Genomic DNA, 17,628 nt, shown 5'->3' with positions numbered 1-17,628 from the left:
AAATTGCGTTTTAACTGTATTTCTGTGTACAACAAAGTCCTTCTAGTTAGCCAGTACAGCGACAACACTCAGCCAACTCTAACCGTCGTTTCCTAGATTGGTTTTATAGAGGCACTAAAAGCATGAAAGCATAGAGTTGTGTATATAGACTGCCTGGATGCCTCTCTGAATAGCCCCCTGTTAGACACATTGTTAAAGGCCAGGCCATAATTACAGGCGGGTTCTGTTTGATTTTTGCTTTGAAGCTGTCATGACATCACCGTGTAAAGATATGATTCATTCCTCTGGCCAGGTTATGTCTTGCAAGCGCTTGCCTCCCCAGACTCACTGTAAACCATGTAAGCAGAACAAGTGTTTAGACCACTATTTACTTACAGCAGGAAAGACTCTGGAGTATTAACAGTATGTATTCTGTGCTCTTAATAGTAAACTCAGAGCTGATCCTGGGCTAGTGGTGGAACTGTTTTGGCTGTTCCTCACTGGGGCAGTAAGCATCTGAACGAAGCATTCAATAAAAGGAACTACCAGCCCAAATGTTGATAGAATTATTCATTTTGAGTAATATGCAGCACATTTACGCAATCCGAGCAACACAAAGAACGGCATGTACATGCAGCAAACAAAGCAGGGCTGCCTTGGGGGTAAACGCAGCCACAAAGGTTGGCTAAAATGCTGCAAAGGAAATGTCAGGTACAAGCTGTCATTGGAAAAGGCCCCTGTGGGTATGAACTACACCTGGAGCATGCAAATCGTAATGGCGCTGTGTAATCCCTTTTTTCCCGCAGCCCGCGACACAAAGCCTGCGGCAAACACTGCTTTCCACCTTCGCCTCTTCGCGTGAGCCAGCAGGTCTTCCTGCGGCACAAAGAAGCCGATTCACCGGCGTCGTGTCAGGGGGCCAAGGGCTTGGGTTACAGCGGCCTTCCACCACCATCCAGAATTCCTCCGGAGGAAAAAGGAGCTGCCCTGTGGGCTCCGTGGAACGACGCGGGCCGAAGAGGCAGTTGCAAATATTTAGCGTGGGCTGCGGTGCTATGCATGACATGAGAGCAGAGGGGGACGCTCTGATGGCTGCAGTCTGGTGTTCTCGTACCACTCAGCGTCTCTCTCACACTTCGGCTGCGGGGCATCGAAACAAGAACGGCGGAGGGCTGGCTGGTAGAGGCAGCAGGCGCGACTGTGGTCGGGGAGTTCTCCGGGTCTTTGGGGTGCGTTTGCCCTGCGCTGTGTAAATGTTCTGCTGTCAGTGAGGCCTTATCTCACCATCTCAAGGAGCAGGGCCGATTTTTATCACTGCTTGCCAGAGCTGAGGTGGTACTTCTCCCCATGGAGAACGCTGGCAATTAGAGCCAGAGACGTCTCAAGCACTAAATCACGTCCAATTTCCCAGCCTCCTCCTGTACGGCAAGGGGACCGCAGGTCCTTTGTTTCGACTCGACCGCGAGAGTTTCGGGGCTAATCGGATTCCAGCAGTGAGATGCTTTTGTGTGGCAGACAGAGCAGCTTTATATGCTGTTATTTTATTCTGGGATACGGAGGAGATCTATCATGAGAAGGGCACCATTAGAGGGCCGTTTGATGCAACAGAGAAGCCAGAGAGAGTAGCTGACCAGGCAACAGTACTCAATGTGATGGAGAAGTGCATACTACTTTAAATAACTGCTCTTAGAGTGAGTGAGAGAGAGAGAGAAAGAGAGAGCATGACAGAGAGAGCGAGAGAGAGAGAGAGAGATCTGAATGGCACAAAGCCTAACAGCCCTCTTTGCAAAACAGCACATGCAAGTGTAAACTTGCATTCCCCTTTGACTGAGTTAAAGAGGAGCTGGTATCAGGTAATTACTGGCACCCTGTCAAACACTCAGGAAATAATTATGCGGGCGGCCGAGCGTGCAGGCTTCGCTCTGCCCTGCGCACTTTCTTGCAGTTTTGCAGGAGCTTAATCCTCTCCACGTACACATGAAGAGAGACAACGTTCCTTGGATCTGATAAAAAGGCGGATGGCCAAGAGGTCCCCACTTACTTCTTGCTTCCCAGCAGGGCCTGGCCTGGCCGACTGAAGGCCCTCTTGTGTACATGGACCAACTGCTGTCTGCCAAGGCATTGTGAAAAATGGGTGTTAATGGTCACCTTCCTGTGGCACAAATCTGTTAATGTTATGGTCATTATGGGGCTCTTTTTTAACCACCTTAAAACCAGCAATAGCAAACGCTGAAGAATCATGACATGCCATTTGAAGTGTGCTCCATCCCAGTGGTGAGGCTGCGCTACACTGGGTTAAACTCTGCGGAAAAGCAAATTCCCATCACTTGGCCCACAAACACGGCCAATCCCCGCTGTGTGTTCAGCCGTTTGAGGATTTGCAGCAAATCCTCAAAACATCCTTTTTGATGTTTTAAATGTTAATATGTTGGCAAACCGGCATAGCGAAGTGTTATGTGCAATGGCTTGGTATCACACAAAGCTGCAATGAGGGGTGGTACAAAGAGAAAATCAAAGAAATTCCCTAGCATTGGATGGAAAATCATACAGGTACTACAATATGATACGTGCTGTTTCAGGGATCTGGCTAAGATGTTTGCAGGGGAGTGCCCCTCTGCATAGTTAATGATAGCCCCCCGGGCAAGCTGGGGCAGGGAGCCTACAGGGAAACTCGAGCAAGAGTTTAGAAAATGAATTTTCATTCCCCAGGAAACACCTTTTGGGCAAGCAACATTCATAGCCGCCACCATGCGGTACGTTTACGTAAGTGAGCAGCAGTGACTCGCAGCATGGGAAGAGCCCGAGGTGTGAAGGTTTTGGGAGATTGGAGTGTCGGCCAGGCATGGAGGGGCAGGTCTGAGCCTGCCACACAGCCCTCCACTCCCGCCCACCCCCCAATCCCATACGCATTCCTTGCAGGTATTTTCTGATGACCCCTCGGCAAACGTCGGAGCCATCTACCTAAGGAGACCACCTCCGTTCCGGCACATCTGGAAGCCGAATTCCGAGCTGTTTGCAGCTCCATGGTAAAGCAAACGAGATCTTGCATTCACTGCCCCCAACCCCCTTGCCCTGCCATGACTGCAAAAACTTTCACTTTTACAGATTTCGAGTCCACTGGTATATTTCCATTATGCCACCCTTCACCCCTCCATTGTTTATATGGAAATAACAATGGCGCTTTGGTGCCGAAATACATTTTACACATAAAAAAAATCACTGATTCCATGGAAAGGAAAAAGAAAATGCAAAATGAAAAAGGCAAGAACAAGAAAGCACATTCCTCAGGTGAAACCTCTCAGCGTTCATTAGTAGGATAATGTCAGGCGATTGTACGGTGACATGTCGAAGCTGTAGGCTGGAAACCACCACCAAATTCCTGTAAGGTTTTTAATGTTGCAATATAACAGCTCTGTTTACAGTGCGACAGCTCTGTTTACATGTACAGTAAGACTCTAAGCTGGATCAGAGGAGTAAGGAGTTCAGAGGTTAGCACTCATTTTAAGTATTGAGCAGATTACAGCTAAAGGCCACGGCAGACAACTTCAATTTAGGATGGATGTGCTATATGTCCAAGGTAAGATAACCAAACGACTGATTCGGAAAAGGAGGAAGTGTTCATAAATCACTTTCATTGAATCACATCCAAAAAGCTTTTATCCAATCACGTTTTCCCCAGTGACCTTTTTTTATGGAGACCACACAGTAGATTGCTGGGAAGAGGCTAGAAATCAACATGTCTATTCTACAGTGGTGAAGAGAGGCAAAGTTACTGTAATTACCTCCGCAATAGTGTAGTCATAAACTAGCTGGTCACACACATGCATAAAAACACACACACACACACACATGCACACACAAACAAACAAACAAAAAAGTCACAGCCTTTTCCAACTGCAGGGTATTAGGACTGGGGGTGTGTGAGCATACTGTTTAGCACTTTACAGCCATCTCTGTCCACAAGTAAGCCACGTCTATGAATCTCCACAGCTTTCAGTAGGACGGTGGTTTACCTCTCGATGTGGGCAGTCACATTTGGACAGCATGGACCCTCTAACGTCCATGTGAAGAGAGTGGCCAACTCATCTCACGTCCCGAGGCCTTCCAGGCCAGCGTACAGGAGGTGGGCAGTCTGCCCAGTGTGAACTGGAACACTGTCAGACCTTGCTAATGCACAGGGGCCACAACCCCCACCCCAAGCTTGTGCAGATGTGACCCCAGTAGACCCTGTTCAAGGTGACACCCAAAAGAATGCCTCTGTAGTGGCATCTTTTGCCATGCCTAGAGTACGAGCCTGACTGAGAAATACCGAAGCAGCACACTTTGCCTCTCAACACACACACACACACACCGGAGCCTGGGCTGCTAAAGTGCACCCTTTGACAAAATCTAATTTGCACTTGTCATGCTTCTTGGCATCAGCAGTGTAACAGAGGTACAAGATTGTGAGAAAATTCTAGGGATTTTTTTTCCCCCCTTAATTATTTGCATGCAAAGTATCTTGAGGTTAAGCACATCTGCTCAGCAGAGGAGCGAGGATTAATGCAGACTGTAACTATCAGCCTGCGGTATCACAGACGCCATGTCTCCAGTGGTGCTAGTGGCATTCCTTAATGTTATTAAAACTCTAGGGGGTATGAGAGCTGATCTGATATATTTGTTTGTTCTGCAGAGTTGCTTAAATGGGTAAACCTCTTTTGATTTGGCTGCGACTTTCCTCTAAGACCAATTTGGATGCCTTATGGGTTGAAGTGAATAAGCTAAAATGCATAAAACAAGCTATACCGAACAGAAGGGATGCATATTAAAATGAATAATTGTGAAAGTTGGAGTGAATTCAAGCTAGACCAGCTAATAGCAACACCACTATATTCCTCTCAAGCCAAGCTAATGGACCCTGGGCACTGCAGTGCTGTTTAACTGCCACAACAAGCACTTAAATGTAATAAAAACAGTCCCTTATTAAGAGGGCTAAAGTAATTTGTTTCCCTCCTCAGATCAGCACCTGTCCAAACACTAAGATGCTGTGAGTGAGAGAGTGAGAGAGAGAGAGAGAGAGAGAGAGAGAGAGAGAGAGAGAGAGAGAGAGAGAGAGAGAGAGAGAGAGGCCATTGTTCTGTGGATCCTGCTGTGTGTCTGTCCATGACGAATTTCTTCCAGAGAAATGTGTGTCAAATCCAATAGAGGACGCATTGGCGGAGGGGGCCAGGAAGGCTTTACTGTGCAAAGAAGAAGGCGAGTTTATGAGCTCGGCAGCAAATGACGGTCCCATTCTAGTGGAATGTGGGGTTTTTGGAGCCGCGAAGCTACACGGAGCTACAGAAACTTCATTTGCTTTCACACTTTTGGAAAGTTAACATCAGTGCTTCATGAAAAGCAACAAAAAGAAACGTGCATTCATTTAAAAGCTCCAAAGATAACAGATGTTATCAGTAGTGAAAAATGTTAGCTACCTAACAGAATGTCACTCAAAAGCTTCTGTAGCCCTGAAAATAAGAAATTAATTGTAAGCGCTTTCAGTGTGTGACGCATCTAAAAAAAAAAAACAGTCATTATAACATATTACCGTCGTCATAAGCCAACCAATCACATTACAAAAAAGTAATGTCTGCTGCCTACAATTAACAGCAATTAGTCTAATAAAAGAAAATAAACTGCCAAACTTTTGACGACGAAGTTGTGCCCGCGTAAGCACGTTGAGCGCACTTCTGAGAGGTAAGTGAAGACAATCACTGAGGTAAAATAAGTGTTTGCACTGTATTTACACTACTGATGATTGTTAAGGTTTTCATTTCCTTTCTATTACATATATACGTTTTAAATGCAAGTCGAGTTTTGTACCAGGTTCTTTATTACTCGTCTTGTAAGTATTTTAGACCAGGTAACTAACAGAATGAATTGTTACATTTGGAAGTATTTAAGTCATTGATTCTCTCAGAATTGTGTTTAACAGTTTCATAATTAAGATATATAACGCGAAACAGACACTCACCCTCAAAATCTGACAATATCCCCTCAAGATGGTCATTCACAGAAATATCTGACATCTTGACTTTACGTCCACAAAAAGTTCCGGCCTCCGAGGCACTCGCAAAAAAAAAAAAAAAAAAATACAGTCGAAGAACTAAAAGTCGGTTCCTTTAATGACTGACTCGACCAAGGTTTATCCCACCACCAAAACCTCGAATTTTGATGCAACAAATAAAAATTGCGATCTTCACAGAATTTACCTCACATCTGCGCGCGCACGGCTCCCTATCAATCTACACGCTGTTCCAGCAAAGCGTCCGATAAGCCTCCACCCCCCGTGTTCGCTCCCTACCACAGCCCTCCCCCCGGATAGCGAGGCTTTACCTCAGCCCGCAGCTACACCTGAAGTAGCCCAACGTGCCCTCCTCTTGGCTGGTTCCGTCCCCTAACAGCAGGGCCGAAGATACATGATCCCCGAACGCAACAAGTCTTGGGGCTTGTGTTCCTCCGAGTCCAAACCGCGTCATTTATTTTGTTGTGCTTCCTGAAGCCCGATCAGACGTGGAGCAGAGCTTCTGTGTGGATTATCACGGGATACAGTAAACTAGTAAACAGTAAACTAGCCTTCTGCAGTCGCGTAGCAATACTTAAACTCTAATCATGTTACAACAGAAATAAATTAAGTATAAAGTTTTAGCTATCATCTAAATCACAGTCAGTTCTTAAATGGTTAAATGGCAAACATCCAAGCGCAGATCAGCACTATAAATGACGCATTTCAGCCCACTGTATATGGACCCAGTTCTTAACAACGCGGTAGTAGTCCGTAAAATGTTTCTTAGAGTATGGCACGACCTCAAATTTTGATTGCTACGCCAAAAGAGAGTGTTGACATATATGAATTTAGGTGTGAAGGGTCAGTGTGAGCAGTGTTGACCTGTTACATACACTTATCAGTTATTGCTTTTTTAATTATTAATTACCCAAATAATTACCTTGTTACTTGTTTTAATAGACGTATAGTCCTGTACAGTGCAACACATCATCTTCTTAGGTCAAGACAAACCGCTCATGCAAAGCAGTACACAAGCTTTGTCCACTATAAACATATGTTTCCTCTAAAAACAAAAGACAAACTCCTTTGATCAGTTACTATCTATTCCTCTCAATCTCTCTCTCTCTCTCTCTCTCTCTTCCTCTCTCTCCCTCTCCCTCTCCCTCCCTCATGCTATCTCTGCTGTATGCTTCCAAACATCCCCAATGAAATAAACATGGCGCAATTAAAAGCAAACGGAGACACAGAGTGGCCTTGTGACCGGATTCCCACACTCCACCTCTGTTCATGCCGAGCGGCTGGCTGCAATCCTAAGCGGCTCCCATTAGCCACAGCAGAGTGCTCTGGTGGGAATTAGTGTCATGGTTTTCATTCTTGAAGAGACACAAGCTTTCAGGCCCCTTCTGAAAGCTGTTAGTGTGGTCTCGTCAAGATTGTGAAACTGTATTCTGTTCATGTAACTTTCACTAATTGTGGAAGTCAAAAAGCTCAGTTCCTCCTGTTCACAAGGCCTGGATTTGGACATCGATTTTGACATTAGCACTAGTGAACACTCCTCAGTGGAGACTGACCACTGTAGGGGGCTGGAGTGGAGATAGATTAGAAAGGGCAAAATTATAGAGAATGACCAGTTTACTGTACCCTTACAGATTTTGATAGTTCTTTATTTGTATGATGTATTAATGCCTTGTTCATGTTGATGTATGAATAAATATGGGCAATTTGATCCAATATATCACACCATGCTGTCAGGCTACACCTTGGAAGTCATTGCAGTATACAGCAAAACATCTAGGATGTCACACTTAGTGTGAAGTAGCATGCACCCATTACAATCAGTTAATGTCATTGATGCAAACACAGCTGCTACAGACTAAAACACTCAATTTCCTGTGTGCTGCATCTGACTTAAACAAATCTACAATTGTTTGGATGGGACTTTAATACAGCTCAGCCTTCATTTCCCAAATCAAGCAAATGAGCATCATCTCACAGGTCAAAATCAGGGTCCCTTAATATTGCCTACTCCCACATTCATCTGAAGCAATTGAAAAGCTTACAAATAATTAAAGTTGAATTTATTAACAGCTGAGGCCTATAAACCTATATAATATGAAAAAATGCTAATGTAATAATAATTCTTAGCACTTGCCACCCAAGTATATTTTATATGAAATTTTCATTACTTAGACATGTAAACAGACAACTGAGCAGCTATTTTACATTGATAAATTCCAGGCAGCGATATGAACCACAGAATGACAGCTTTCCCCTTCAGGTCATGCAGACAGAAGCAGAGGACGTGAAATGACAGATTGTTGTGAAGGTATCTGGAAGCTGGAAGTATGGCGTGACAACTTCAGGAAAAGGCTAGGTATGTCTCACTGATCTGGGCTCATCATCCCCCGCTGCCCCCCAGCCCCCCAGCCAATCACTAAAGTGGGCAATTAAATGGAGAGCCATGCTGGCTCATGAGCCAGACAATAGTTGACCCCTGACCTGTGGCCTCTCCTGCCTTGGGTCGCAGATAGAGCGTTCTCACCCAGGTATGAGCACGTCACAGTCTGACCATGTAGCCTGCTCCATAATCGGGCTTTAAGGAGCACAGAGTGGGCTGTTTAAACTGGAGGAGAGATAAGGTTGAAAACATCTTGGCAGTTGCGTACACCAAGCACGCCTTGCTTGACGAGCATGCTGTCACCGGTGCCAAAGTCAGTGTGCAAGGAAATACACTTTCTTCTCACTCCCTAGGCTATCGCCAGGAGCAACCTTTTCTGCCCCATGATTCTGTTGCCATCATTGTATTGGCGCTGTTGAATTATTCAGCAGTGCTACGGGAGCTGGAGTCTGACTGGAATGGGAGATTAATATTTGTCACGCTCCCTGGTAGCGTGCCGCTGACCAGAGCGGCAAATGGAACCTGATCAAAGAACATAGGAGTTTGTGTCTGTGTGTGTGTGTGTGTGTGTGTGTGTGTGAGAGGGAAAGTGTGCGCGGGAGAGAGATAGAGTCAGAGAGAGAGGTTTATTCCCATAGTGGCAATGTGCCATCCTGCACGCACTCTTTCCAAATCATTCTCCGGCTCCCGGCCGCCTCGGGCCAGTACGGATTCAGGTGAAGTACGGCAAAACCGCCGGATTTTCCCAAGATCCAATTACATCCTCTGCTGAGACGCAGCTCCACCTGACATACAGAGGGACCTGTGAAACACTTCTTAGTTATAAGAGAGGTGTTGCACAAATGTTAACATCTCTGTTCGTGTTTAGGCTTTTGTGGTGTAACCTGCTGCTTCTAACTGATCAGTTCTCTTGAGAGCTTCTTCCGAGGCAGAGGTGACATGCGGCAAGTCATCAAACCTGGTCTCTGGTGTAGAGAAGCAGAGGGAGTGGTGAAGAGCTGAAAGCTGCCCTCTGGTCCTTTAGCTACCCCCCCCCCCCCCGTCAGAGCCCACACTACTGATCTCCTAATTATCATCACCATCTCCTGCATTGCACACGCACGGTGAACCTTGACAAATCCAGCGAGCGAGAGAGCACCAGAGCCATGGCGTCGCTGTGCAGATGTGGGATTTCTTTTAAGCCCACATTCAGCTACTGCTAGCCAGGTGCAAACAGGGGGAACTCATCCATACCCACATTTATTACGGCTCCGATTAGGTGTGACGGGGTTGTTTACCAGAACATTATGTATGGGTTTTGTATCAAATATCCACATACGTCTGATATGAACTAGGAAAAGAAATGTCTCTGATATGCAGTATTTCTAAATGTTGTATAAGCAAGATATTTTAAAAGTTGAGAATACATAATTTTAAAAAGCAACTATTAACCATCCATTGCCCACAGTTTAGTGGCTACATTTTGTCATACTCTAACAAGACAGAAGCGTTGCGTTGAGCTAAAATGAGTTGAGCCGAACCATTTCTCCGACCGGAGAAAATCAAGGCCACAAGCCATTGAACACGTGAAGGTGCGATTGGCTAACACACCACGGCCAAGAGGCACTTAGCACGTTGCGGCCCGAAGCCAACCATGACAGATGTGAGAAGTCGAGTCAGTGTTGTACAAAACAACGAGGAGTGTTGTACAAAGCAACTGTCAGCTCTACTGAGCTCCTCTCCCCTGAGGACAGTGCAGTGCTAGCATACTGAAAAGCTGATGCTGGGTTCTCGCACAGTTCACTGCAATGTAAGTTTCCATTACTTTTTCACATCTGTCTTATTCAACGTGAAATCTGACATTGTGACTTGCTCAGTCTGTGTGGCAGGTGTTGTTTCTAGTCATTTTGACAGTAACATTACAAAAAAGACAATTACTAATCTTCAAAGATCAGGCCAATAGAAATGTTGCTAGTAAAATCTGACATTAAAACAACTTCATAAAAATGTGGAATGCTCAAGCTGATCATGTCTACATACTCTAGAATGGAAAATCTTATCTATGCACATGTAGTATGAATAAAGCAACATTATTGGAGGACACCCCAGTGTGAGGAGGAGTGAACATGGTGTAGCTCCTTGCTGCCACCTACTGATATCTGTTGTACTATTTGTTTTGGTGTGTATGTACGTGTTCGTGTGTGCGTGTGCAACAGGGAGACAAAGTGAGTGAGAGAGTGAGAAACGACAGAGGGAGAAAGAGAGAGAGAGAGAGATGGAGAGAGAGAGAGGAAAGGTATTTCACTCTAACCGGGTCCAGTGCACAGGCAGACAGGTTGATAGATGAGTAGCACGCAAGGCTTGAGTAGAGAGCATGCGGGGGTGGGGTGGGGTGGGGTGGGGGGATTTCTCTGGAGGGAGAGAGAAAGAGAGTGAGGTGTATACAGGAGAGGAAGCTGAGGAATATCCTTCAGCTACAGCCAAAAGGAAAACAAAACCTACCTGTTGGTAAATACAAAGCAATGCATTTTGTAGTGCAGTGTGACTTAATCTGCAATGTGATAAGAATGTGAAGTGGCTTTAAAAGAAAATACTTCTGTGGGTGCAATAATCTGCAAGTCCAAAACAAACAACTTTGACAACAGCACTGGTAAATAAATACACAAATTACACAAATTAATAGCAAGGAAACATGCAATCGTTAGTCCATACAGGCAGCTAACGCATGACCAAAATTAGATGAATTGTTGGACCAAACCCTGATACATGCCTAACCACCAATGTTTTAGCTGAAGAGCTGTTTTCTACATCCTGTCATTGTGACTCATTGTGATTCTTTTTTCTCTGTACTCAATGAGCCTCCATTTTGTTAGCCAGCTAGGCAAATTGTCATGGTGCCTTAAACAAAAATAACATAGGCAACAGGTGAGAGAAGTGAGTCACACAGAACATGCACAACAACCACTTCACAGGTAGACCTGCAATAATAATAATAATAATAATAATAATAATAACTAACAATAATAATAATAATAATAATAGCTGATATTTGCATAGCTGGTATTTGCTAGGCTGCTTTGGTTATTGTAGTATCCTGGTTATATTGCTAGTTGTTTAAGCATGACGTTTCTGTTTTGATGCTTAAGTGTAGCCAGCTTTTGGGTCAACTACTGCTTTTTGCATTAATTTTAAGAACGTTTAGCATAAGGTATTGTTTGTATGTATATATGTGGTGTGTGTGTGTGTGTGTGTGTGTGTGTGTGTGTGTGTGTGTGTGAGAAACTCTCTCTCTCTCTATTGTTAGCAATACGTTCCATCAGAATGTCTGTGTATGAGAGAGAGTGTGATGGTAATATTAGCTACATTTACAAAAACAAGTAACTTCTTGCAGGTTTAATAATAGATGCACATTTGTGACAGCGTATTAAAATATTTGCTCACCATTTGCCTATAAGCCTGTTATGATGCAGTGTGACAATGTCCCAATGTAAACAAGACCAGAGGAGAAGAGGCAGCCGCCTTGCCAGCCACACAACACCGCCCATTTTAATTAAATGCCATGTCATGTCAGTGGGATTGCAATCCGAAGAATACACATCAGTCCGCCGGCTCACCACCAAAGGTTGCAGAAAACACCGACAGCCGATCAAGGAAACTGACCAGGGTGGTGGGCATCGAGTCAGAAACCATCCTCAATATGTACACACAGTAATAATAATGTGACTAAAAATGTTACTTGTGAGAAAAAATATTTTCCTCCTGCCCTATTCTGCGACGATGAAGCTGATTTCTCGTGATGCTGTGACAATTTAGCCGTAACGCTTGAGTATAGTTGCTAAAAAGCACACACCAGCCTAAATTGGGACCATAGAGACTGGTTGCTTGCTTATCAGAGTTCTTGTTCTATTGAAAGAAAACAGCATCGCCTCTAGAGGTCAGTTGATCAGAAATTCGTGAGACAATTCAGTGGGAAATGGGTGTCCAGAGTTTACCAAATACCAAACAATATTTGGTAAACTAAGACTTGTACTTCATATGTCAGGTTAAACATCTATGTCAATAATCATATCGTTTACATAAAGAACAGTGAGGCACGTGGTTTGAAAACTTTTGCATGAGTAGCTATTTACATCATGTGTCTGTTATTTATAAAGACAGCATATCTTTGCATTTATTAGTTAATTAGGTCTGACTAATAATCAGCTTAAATGTGTTTATAGCTTTAAACACCTGCTCAACCACCTATTTCAAATCGAGCTTCATTGGAAGCTCAGTGGAACTTTGCCGTTTTGATGTGTCTGATTATTAATGACTCTTTATCCCATAGAGCTCGGGAAGTGAGATTTGTATTTTGAGGAGAAAGGACATGTCAGTAGGCAGTCTGCGGAACATCATTTCTCACGATTTTTCCCTTGATTATTTGTATTGATTTTTCCAAGTAAACAGCACAGAGGACCTATTTCTCATGAATTTTTGATTCACATTCACAAGGAAAGACGGCAGGTTTCTGAAAGTATATCGCACATACATGGCTCTGTTCAAAATAGCCTACTGCATACTGCATTCAGTATGTACTGGATACTGGATACTGGTCCCAGTAGTAGTATGCAGTATAGTATCCAGTATACCACACATGCAAACCATACTACGAGGTCCCGTGAACATCTGAAGATTCCGCCCACTTGGGAAAGATTTTCCGCCGCCGTTGCATGACGGGATGCAGTACACCACGTTCGTGTACGTTAATATTTGGTGGAAGTAGTACATTATCTGGGTATCTTTCGCCTACCAAAAAGAGTTTGGTTGCATACTGCATACAGCATATTGATTTAGGGCCCAATGAGTAGAATGTAGTAGTATGTGGTAGTATGTAGTAGTATGTAGTAGGCTATTTAGAACACACCAATGCTTCTAACGGTAGAAAACAAAACAAAACAAATCAAAAACGTCCAATGCCTATACAGCCCTGAAATGTTCAAAGTTTCAGGATAACCTCTTACACACTGCAGCATGTCACATGAATGTGTGTGTTCATGTTTGTCACCCGCAATATAAAACGGGGCACTTGTACACAGTCAGCAAGCATAGTGAACAGGAGAAGCTTCTGGAGAACGAGTGCTGGGGCATGACCCCCTGTGACCTTGAATACGGGCAGTGCCAGTTCACTAAGAAGAGGCTCCGGCTGGCAAGGTACTGGCCGCCATCTCTCGGGGGCAAAGGGGGTGCCTCCTACCTTTATAGTGTGACATGACAGGAGACAAATGCCCCCTGAGTGCTGTTCAGTTTGAAAGGTCAGAGTATGTTATAACAGCATATGCAGAATGTGATAGTTATGGGGTTATGATAAGCAGGATTATAGGAAAGGCCTTAGCAAGTAGCGAATAAAGTCTACTTCCAAAGGAAAGTTCCTGTGAGGCACTAAATCTGTTTAGCTCTGCTACTGCAGCAAATTGACCTCTTCCAAGAGTCACAGGAATTTGTCAGAAACCAGTAATGTTTTCACAGGTCCTTAAAAAGAACCATAATAACAAGTTTAATTTGCAAAAAGAAGTTTTTTGTATAAAAACACCTATTTGTATATCTCCTTGCCATTGACTGAAACAATCACTAGGAGATTTATTTTTTTAACTCCACCTACTCAACTCTTTCTCTAAGTATTCAAAATTTTGAATCATTTAGCCTCTGTTGCCAGGCAACCTGCTGGACATTTTGTTTTAGTAATGTTCATGAGCTGTGAAAGCTTACTAACCAAATCCGAAAGCGAGCTATTTTTGCCCGGCGAGTGTATGCACTGTGTAACAAACTGTACTGTTAATAAAGGGCTGCCGTCTCAGTGCTCATTGAGGAAGAGCAACATTATTTAGCGAAGACTGACAGGGACAACGAGATATTTCAATCTTGCAAGCGGTGAATTAGTCATGGCGTGTTCCTCATCACTCATAAATTATGCATTTCTGGGCTGTCTGCTTAGATCTTGGTAACAGCAAGATGGTGAGAAGCAAAACCTGCAGTATGAATTTCTGGATTCTGTGTATAAATATTATTTTTGTATCACAGGAGAGACGTGTGTGTGTGTGTGAGAGAGAGAGTGAGTTATTGCTGCTCAACCCTCCAGTCTGATACTGAAACAGTGAACCGAACAACATTATATTTTAGAAGTGGGTCAGTGTCAGGCCTCCTGAGACTGCATATCAGATGAGGCCTCTGCACTGATCTCATGACCCCATCCATGCACACAAAGTGTGGGATGTATGCACGCCAGCCTTAGTGGCAGTTCCCCTGGTTACGCAATTGTGTGAGACGCAACAGAGAGGGCACATAACGCTGTCAAATACCTGCCCCAGGGTTTCTAAATAGTGGCTTCAACACTGCTGTCTGGAACCCACCGGCCCGCTCTAATAGGGGACGGGTCTATGGGGTCTCACAAGAGGGTTTTTGTCATGCGTTAATTGAAGGTAAGTTTGGTCGATTAGTGTAGGCTGTGTGCTTGTTCATGGCTCTCTCCTGCAGAGGTGGTTCAGGCTGTTGGAGTCACTGTCATTGCTCATCATCCAGCTGACTGGCCGGAAGGCGTCGAGGTGGCCACCGCAAGGAGCATAATTGGATTTCTCTCTCGCCTCCACAGAAACTTTGCTGCCGGTGATGAGTCTTTTGTGTGTCACCTGCAACCACAGCTCCAAAACCAGGGGTTCCCTGCGGAGGGGGAACCCTGCCGTCCGGACCTGCTGGACCGGGGTCGCTTTATTCAGACGCTCTTAACCTCGGCAGCCTTATTACAACTCCCCCCACTGTGAGTTCTATAAATGAACAGGTATCTGAGTGAGACTGGCATTCCAGCGATGTGTGCCAGGGATTCGCTGGTTTGGGCAGAGCACTGCTGAGGTGTTGCTTTCAGGAGGCGGTAGATAAGAAGGCGTGCTGAGCTTGTTCTTTCACCCCATGTTTTGTTTTGTTTTTTCTACATCACAAGAAAAGACAGGAATGGCTACCCTTGCACCGTAACAGGTAAGCATGCAGAGTTCCATGCCAGAGTAAACCATAAACTGTTGGTGTAGATAAAACCGGTCCATTTATGTCATCTTACAAGAGCAGGTTTTTTTGGGTTTTTTTTAACCGAAGAATTTTTTGGGTACATCCTGTGACTGCTGTTGGAACGGTCTTGCTTCATGAACAGCCCTACTCACTAAGTAATTTTAAACCCAAATATGTAGTTTAGGAAACAGCCATGTAAGATTTTCACATTTAAGTGTCAACTGGAAACATTATATGAGTGTCACTAAAGATTCCTGTTTGAGAAAAGCTTGCAGCAGACCTTGTGAAAATGCAGCGAATTTGTAGTGAATTTGTACAAGACATGCATGCAGGCCAAACAGTCGTGTTCCTCTGCAGGTGCGGAGTGAAGAGCTCTTCAGTAGCGCAGGAGGCTGTTTATGCCACTGTTTTCAGCCAGCACCGTAGGTAAACACGCAGTCATATTTGTTCTGCACTGTCAATTCCACATTCAAACATTGTTTGGATTTAGCTGTATGTTGATCATAGTGTGCATCAACAAGCAGCTACATTCCACTGAATCCTGTCCACTTAAATAATGCCTTCACAAATGTATGACAGCTGAATTCAAAATTATTAAGACAGTCAGTCAGTTTCTATTAGACATCTGGAAATAATGTAATGATACCAACAAATTTTATAGTAAATTTTATAGTTCACTTTTGCCTTGCCTTGCATCTTACAAAGGCAAATAATCAGCATATAAGCAACAGCTGTCAAAGAGGTCAATACAACAATACGACACACATACGCACTACGGAATCTAAATAGGTGCCCAGCAATTTTGCTAATTTGACTTTGCTTGTTTTCCAGAAGGTCAAAGTAGATTGAAATGATCAATTCTTATTTTTACCCTTGCGCTGGAACAACCCACATCAATTACCTTCACCTTCACCTCTTTGCTTTACCTTTACTGGCTGACATTCTCAGCAGTGAAAGCACAAAACTGAACCTCTGACTCCTTCCCCTAGGATCTAATGATGACCCATTACTGAAACTGAATCCACTACACTGTTGGGTTTTCCCTGTTGCAGTACGCAGGGTTTGATAGTTGAGCTTGTTGGGTTGGAGGAACTCTAGGCGCTTGGGGCTACCCATGAGGAGTACCCTATGGAGCGTGCCCGTTTCACGTCTGTGTTCTTTGGAAGCGCAGTCTGTCCATCCACAGGCCTGATTTTTGAACCTGCAGTCAGAGTCCCCTTGTGCCATACCTGAGAGGCAGGGCCATGCCGATGGGAGTGTTTGGTAATTTGAAAGATTGAAATTGAAATGTGTGTTGATTTTGCTAACACTAAGCTGAAGCATCTGTTTAAGATGTCATTTGTATCGCTGCATAACAGTTATGTGATGCATCGTGGGTTAGAATCCCAGATAACAGGGCTGGCTCACTTTGATGTGCCAAACACACACACACAAAAATACGCACAACCCCCCAGAAAAAAAATGTCTGTGTTCAGTGTGAGAGTTGTGCTATAATGGGTTTTATCTTTTATCTGAACCTGTCCACTAGCACTCTTAGTACGTTATGACTAGAAGACAGATGACATGCTCAAGGGGTTGCAAAACCATCTCCAGCTTTTCTCTATGGGATCGGAAGCGCCTGTCCTAAGTGAAGACAGGAGGAACACTCCTCGAAGTGATCTGGAGGATGAGCCGCAAGTCAGCTGTGTGCATATGCCGCTGGGAACCAGTGGCATCCCAAACTCAGCCGCTCCACTGGCCTAAATCCCCCTGTTATCTTACATGATGTCCTCTGTGGCAGCCAGAATAAAGGTTGGGTTAGGCTATGAATCCTCTCCACTTCTTTTTCTATCGCATTGTTTTTTTCTGCTTGTATGTTTTAGTGAGCTGCTTTGAATAAGCCCATCTGCCAATTTACTAAATGAACTTAACCACATAGTTATCTTCTTCAGAACTATCTACACCTCCCTGAGTTTTTCCCACATTTAATGCTTGGAGATGGAATATTTACAAAAATATTGTCTGTTTATTGCAGCTGTGACATGAAAGGGGGACGAGTTTCATAACATCCCCTGACTAAATGGCATTTTGGGAGATGTTCAAAGAGCCAGAGGGGAGATCTGCATGCGCTCGCGCTAAACGTTTCCCTTGGGCAGGCTGCTTTTCACGCCACCACTTTGCAGGATGGCAGAGTTTATTTCCGAGCGTCCGTGTGCCTAATCCCTGCCCACCTGCC

At 44.3% G+C, this 17,628-nt stretch overlaps 1 protein-coding gene across 4 annotated transcripts in view; it reads right to left on the bottom strand.

Annotated features, from left to right (window-relative positions):
• The window catches only part of septin12 (septin 12), a 52,434-nt gene extending 45,973 nt beyond the window's left edge, over positions 1-6,461 (bottom strand). The window contains exon 1 of one of the 4 annotated variants that reach the window (XR_014122719.1): positions 5,972-6,284. Coding sequence is in view for 2 of the 4 variants with exons in the window: in XM_027002770.3 (XP_026858571.3) it covers positions 5,972-6,026 (55 nt within the window). In the remaining 2 variants the exon portion in view is untranslated. Of the gene's footprint in view, positions 1-5,971; positions 6,285-6,333 lie in introns of those variants that run through there. The other 3 variants (XM_081710918.1, XM_027002770.3, XM_081710919.1) reach the window with 3 other exon arrangements.
• Positions 6,462-17,628: the final 11,167 nt, after the last annotated feature.

This window comes from Electrophorus electricus, chromosome 3, assembly GCF_041902795.1.
Source record: "Electrophorus electricus isolate QZ-2024a chromosome 3, ASM4190279v1, whole genome shotgun sequence".
Classification (NCBI taxonomy): domain Eukaryota; kingdom Metazoa; phylum Chordata; class Actinopteri; order Gymnotiformes; family Gymnotidae; genus Electrophorus; species Electrophorus electricus.
The sequence above is the reverse complement of the archived record's forward strand: the minus strand, read 5'-3'. Positions and strand labels throughout refer to the sequence as shown.